At 42.9% G+C, this 6,122-nt stretch overlaps 1 protein-coding gene across 1 annotated transcript in view; it reads left to right on the plus strand.

The window, feature by feature from the left end:
- Limch1 (LIM and calponin homology domains 1) overlaps window positions 1-5,914 on the plus strand; it is a 299,518-nt gene extending 293,604 nt beyond the window's left edge. Inside the window, exon 33 of the mRNA XM_050149634.1 lies at window positions 3,032-5,914. Within this exon, the coding sequence (XP_050005591.1) occupies window positions 3,032-3,057 (26 nt within the window). The 3' untranslated portion in view covers window positions 3,058-5,914. The remainder of the gene's footprint in view (window positions 1-3,031) is intronic.
- Window positions 5,915-6,122: the final 208 nt, after the last annotated feature.

Here is a 6,122-nt window from a genome sequence, read left to right on the forward strand (position 1 = left end):
TCTGGGTGGCAGTGACTGTTTTTCATCCAGACTTCTCTGGTTGGGGTGGTGTGTTGTCACATCCTTTGAAATTAGGCTGGGAACTTGGGTTACACATGCAAATACAAAGGGCATTAACTGTTTTTAATTCTCACTAAAGATAAGAGCCAGAGAAGTCCTAAGCAGTTTCTGTAATAAGAAAGCTATTTGAAGGTAGACTACACATGAGATAATTTTCTATTTATGATAGGTTTTTCCCCTTTTATTAGCTCATATTCATTGTACCAAATGCTGGGTTTTTTTTTAAATGCCATTTTCATATGTGTGGATTCTGTATGTTCATCATCTTCATACACACAAGAGACAGAGAGAGAAAGAGAGAGAGAGAGAGAGAGTGTTATCCTAAAGTCTCGTTCAGTTTGTACGTGTGTGATTCTCAGGAATGTATTTGAGATAAAAATTGGACAGCAGTGAGGTAATTTTGCCGATTATGTGGGTGCTACTTAATGGTCATTTTCCTCTGACTAATAGGAAGCGCTGGCTTTCTCATGGGTTCTGTGTGTTTGAGTCTGCTTCTGGATGTGATTATACTTATAATGTGCTTATTTTCCATTGCCAAGTAGTTTTAATTGTTGTAGCTTCATAATATGTTTTAAGGTCGGCTAGTAATAGTCACACACATTCCAGTTTCTTTCCTTTTTCCCCCCAAAACTTTCTGAACTCTTTGCCATGATTGTTTTTTCAGACAAATGTTTGTATCATTTTAGGCTAATTTTAATTAAGTGAACACATAACAAGGAGAATGACCAGGGTATTGGGGGAGGGGGAGGGAAAGGGGATGCGGCTGGAGGGAAGAGACAGAAATCTTTAATAAATAAATAAATAAATAAATAAATAAATAAATAAATAAAATAAAAAAGAGCCTCTCTCTGTCTCTGTCTCTCTGTCTCTGTCTCTCTCTCTCCGTCTCTCTATCTGTCTCTCTCTCTGTCTCTGTCTCTCTGTCTCTGTGTGTGTGTGTGTGTGTGTGTCTCTCTCTCTGCCTCTCTCTCTATCTGTCTCTCTCTCCTCTCTCTCTCTGTCTTAAATAAACGTACTCAGGAATGATGTAGTTGGCAGGGTAGGAATTATTTAGCTGGAGAACTATAAATAAACTTGACAGGTTGACGGTGTCCCCAGATGTAAGTGGCAGTGGAGGAAGGTGGCTGGCAGCGGTTTTTCTTCTTTTTTAAAATACTGCTTTGAATTGAGAAGAAGGGAGATGGATTGATGGGAAGTACGGTGTGCGTTAGAGGCATTCCAGAGAGGCAGAGACCACTTCATTCTGTGGCATGAAAAAACCTGACTGTTTAATCCTGTTCCCTCCGAGTAACTAGTCACATGTAAATGAACTTTTTTCCCCGTTGGAGGGAAAATGGCATAAAGCATATTCAAATGCGGTTCCTAAGAGCCACATAAGGAGTTTTTAAGTCCGTATGTAAATGGGAATGGAAGTACAAAGCAAATTAGCCGTCATGATTGAAGCCCTCGCATGTTTAACTGGTGCCATTTGTGCGTGTGCCCTGGATGGCCGCTGTGCGTGGCATTCTGTTCCAGCATTCACTCCGGTGAGGTAAATGCACTTAGCACTAACTCCCCCGGGTCTTCTCCAGTGTGTTCACCTCATCGTGACTGGTGTGCCTAAAATGAAGAAGAAACCTTGTGGAAGCTTCAACAAGAACTTGAAATTTAACCTTTCCTGGAGTGCATGACCAGAACAAATACAAGGATACTCAATGAAGTGTTTGAAATTTGAATTTCACATAAAGCCATGATTTTTTGTTGTTGTTTTGGGATTGACGGGAGGAGGGTATATGTTTGTTTCTTTCTTCTTCTTTTTTTTTTTTTTGGTATGTGTGTTTGCAATTTCAAATACATTTGGGAAGCTAGGGGTGGTGACCTTGGTTGTCATTCTTTAGATGTTGTCCACTCTGTGCCTATCTGTCTATCTGTCTGAGCCTGAAACTCAAGTTGACTAGGCTGCCTGGCCAGCAAGCCCCAGGAATCTAGTGGTCCCAGCCTCTCCAGTCCTGAATTACAAGTTTGTGCCATTGTCAAAAGCTTATGGCCCTGTATTCTCAGGATCCGATTGTGCTATCTCCTGTGCCCATTCTGTATGGTGGGTGGCGGCGATTGGATTGGCTTGGGTTGAGATAGTCAGAGTCACAGCCGAGCATAGATTGACCTCAGCGTCACTGTATAACTAAGACCTGACATGGACTTCCCTTCTCCTGTGCTGAGATGCCAGGCATGCACGGGCACACCCAGCTAAACAAATAGCTTTTCACATTTGCGATTTTCTCATTATATATGTTCCAAATAGTGCATGATCCAGATTTAGCACAAGTGTGTCCCAGATATCACATGGGATATACTTACATGTTTAAAGTGTGTATTTATCTGGAAGTCAGATTTATTAGGTGTTCTGTATTTTACCTGTTCAATCTAGAATCTAGCAATCTGGTTTTTTAAGATCAATTAGATTCCTCCAATTTCAGGGGACTGATTCTTTGACCTAAGGCCTCAAGAGAAATTTAAAAAAAAAAACAAAAAACTTCTTGCTTGTAGACAAATTAGAAAGCTTGATGGGGGTAGGCAAGGTCATTTGGTTTCGAGGAAATCTGGAGTCCTTATGCCAGGCGTGAAGCATAGACACCACCCTCACACCTGGCTGTGGGGTCTGAGGCGCTCCCAACCCTGTATTCTAACAAAGTCCCGAGTGATGCCACATGTCATGCCTAGAGGTGATGCTGAAGGCAATGAGGTGGACCATGACTCCCCTTCCTGTGGAAAGATGGCATAGCACCAAGGTGGGCCACGACTCCTTTCCTGCGGAAGGAGAGTGTAGCACCAAGGTGGGTTATGACCCCCTTTCCTTTGGAAGGAGAGCATAGAAGTAAGGTGGGCTACAACTCCCCTTCCCATTGGCAAGGGTAACCGCTAACCTGAGGGTTTTGAAGCATGCGGAATGAGACTCGTTGACTAAGCCAAGGTTCTGGTTTTCTCACCACAGGTGCCGGCCAACCTACAACACTGTGACAGGGATGAGCGCTTCTGGATCTCCGAGCATTTCTTTATTAAGGGTGTCCCTTGGCAATGGCTTAATTAAACCCCAAGTTCAGGAGCTTCTCAGCATTCATATAATTCTGGAAGACTCTTCTACAAGGTGGTATCTGCTCTTTTGTATTGTAGCACAGTGTGCTTTTTCTGGTTGGGGGCTGATTTTTTTTTTTTTGCATTTGCACAGTATATACAAAAGAATATTGCATTGTAATGATTCTGAACAGTTAACTGGGGGGGGGGGGAAGACAAATGGTTTCAGCACGAGCAGAAAGGCTTATGGTTGAGGAGGTGTTGTTCTCTTCTTTGGGGAATAGCTGTTATTCTCTTCTTTGGAAAATAGCAAAAGGGTGCAATAAACCTGTTGTGTTTTAGTATTTCTAGAAATTAAACAAGTTATGTTTACAGAATTGAGCTGCAGAAAGTGCAAGACATGCCAACTTAAGACAGGAGCATAAAGTGAATGCATTTCAGAAAATCTAGACACCCCAGAAAGCTCTGACTCAGAACTATAACTTGTTTTTTTAATGCAAAGACAGTAGTCTGATAATATATACTGTACTCCTGAAAACATTTGTGTTACTTACCTTTGGGGGGGGACAGAAGTCCTACCAATAAATTATCACACTGTTAGTATTAGATTTTATGTAACCTGGACGTCATGTCATTAATATAGGCTGATCCCCCCCAAATGAAGAAAGCCCTTGCAGTATCACTAGACTTCCACTCTGTGGTGTTGTGCAAGGGTAGGGAGGAAACTGGCCAGCTATTATCTTCAAACTTACTATAAAATCCATGAGGAAGTGTCATCTGTCTGGACGGTGTTTCAGTGGGCCACCTGCTTTCTCCAAGCACTGGGTTAGGGGTTGTTGAGTGGCTTGATGTGAGAATGTTGGTGTTAGGCACCAAGGACAGTCTGTCTTTAGGGGTGAGTACATCTCATCTTTTGCCTACAAGTTTTCCTTGGGAGCAGAAGCCCAGATACCCAGAGAGAAGCATTAAGTCCATCCTCACAGACCCCGGATGGCATGATGAGACAAGCCCACAACTGGTCTGTATGGGCAGCCGCCCAAGGCAGATGGTGCCCTGCCCACCCCCATGGATCTGTGTGCACCTTCCTTCTCCCACACGGCCTTCTTGACTCTCAAGAATTCTGCACCTGACCCATGGAGTTCTGAAAGAGGCGCCTGCGGAGACCTGGTTTGTTCTCTGCCCCCTGTGAGGAGTTCCAGCTGGACATGGCAGGAAAGAAGCGGCTAAACCAGCACGACTTGGCTCTCCAGGCTAAGGACTGGGCAAAGGGGAACTATTTATTCTGCCTTAAAAGGATGGCAACTGAGTAAAGACAACGACGTTAGGCGGATGTAGACCGTGGATACACTCCTAGTAGGCTAATGTAGCATAGTGAGAGCGCAAGTAAATGTTTTTCTGTTATGTAAGCAATAATTTTTCTGTGTCTTACGGAGTATGGCTAGCAGTTATTTATTTCTGTGCTAGACGGTTCTTTGCATGTGGGTTCCCTATAGGTGCAGGCATCTCCTGGCCACTGGAGGCATATTGGCCACTTTGCCATTTGGACGAGTTGCTATTGGACTGAAATTCACACATCATTTCATTAAAAATTGTGCCTTAGAAAATGCAAAGCTGTTGCACATGGTGGTGGGTGGCAGATTCAGAACACCGGAGGGAAATGACGTCACTTCCCAGGTCTCACGACTTCTCTCAGAGGTGTCCGCTGCTTTACAAGAAAAAAATAAATAAATAAATAAATAAATAAAGATTTTAAAAGACAAATAAAAAAGGAAAAAAATTAAAAAGAAAAAAGAAAAAGTTTTGAAAATGTACAGATCAAGTCCAATATTTTGATGAAGCACCTGCATGTTTTATTAACTATTTTAATAACGTGGATGTTTACACTTTGCATGATATTAACAGAGTACCTTACGAGAAGCGATGCACAGAACATGTACGATACGGTCATTGGTAAGCGACTTTTGTAGAATACTTTTTACATGTGTGAGGCCATCCATTATGTCAGGATCCCACGAGTGCTGCACACTCTCCTGGTTTCACAAAGCCATGTATACATACTTCCTAGCGGGACGCGTTGTCCGTGCGTTGCAGCTCGACTGGAGTCAAGAGGAATAAAGTGCTTTGCCGTCATGAACACTAGTCACCAGCCTGGAATAATCTCCAGCATTCTCTAAATTCTAATTGCCAACCGTTTCTATTTCTATTTGATTTCGATTTCATTTAGTGCCGGTCACGGCAGCTTCGGCAGAGTAGCTCTCCTTGTTTGCCAGTGCAGCGTAGAAGACTATGATCTATTCCTCTTCAAATAATCTTTGAGATCCCAGGGGGGGAAAAATGTACTCTGTTGTGTGAAGCTATGATGTCAATGTGTTTGTTTAGAAACCGGCAAGGCAAGCGAGTGATTTATTGTTCCTGGGGGAACTGTGGCTGTTCTCCCCCTCAGACCCCCACATGCTTCCCTCCAGAGGACAAAAAACGGTGACTCTGTTTCTCACTAGCAAACTCTCATGACCTTTGTCCTCCTTTCTGTGTAGTGTTCATTAACATGATGCAGATTCTAGTTACCTGTAGGCGGTGTCAGATTCAGCGAGCTGAAACGATCCACCTTCGATGTGAGTCCACCCAGAAGATGTTCCTTTCTGGGCGGGCGGAGTCCTGTATCAACTACACTAACTTTTCATTTACAATATTTATTCTAAAATGCCTCTGAGAAATAGTTTAAAAAATTAAAAATGAAAAGTTGTCTAAAAATGCAACAGCTTTTATAGTGAATGTACATTTATAAATAAAATACTCAAATCCACTTGGTGTTGCTTTTATTGTTTCTGGAGGGGTGGGGTAATTGAGAGTCTTGGCTCTTGGCTCAGGGCTGTGTAGTCTGATGACGTCAGAGCTGTGCATCCAAGGTCGTCTGTTGATGAAAAACCAGAGCTACCAGCTGGTGGAAGGGGTTGCTGTGGGATTGCCTCACAAGGGAAGGATATTTACTCCTTGAAATAGACACAATGACC

This window comes from Alexandromys fortis, unplaced genomic scaffold (genome assembly GCF_014885135.2).
Source record: "Alexandromys fortis isolate MF-2015 unplaced genomic scaffold, M_Fortis_MF-2015_v1.1 scaffold_0, whole genome shotgun sequence".
Classification (NCBI taxonomy): domain Eukaryota; kingdom Metazoa; phylum Chordata; class Mammalia; order Rodentia; family Cricetidae; genus Alexandromys; species Alexandromys fortis.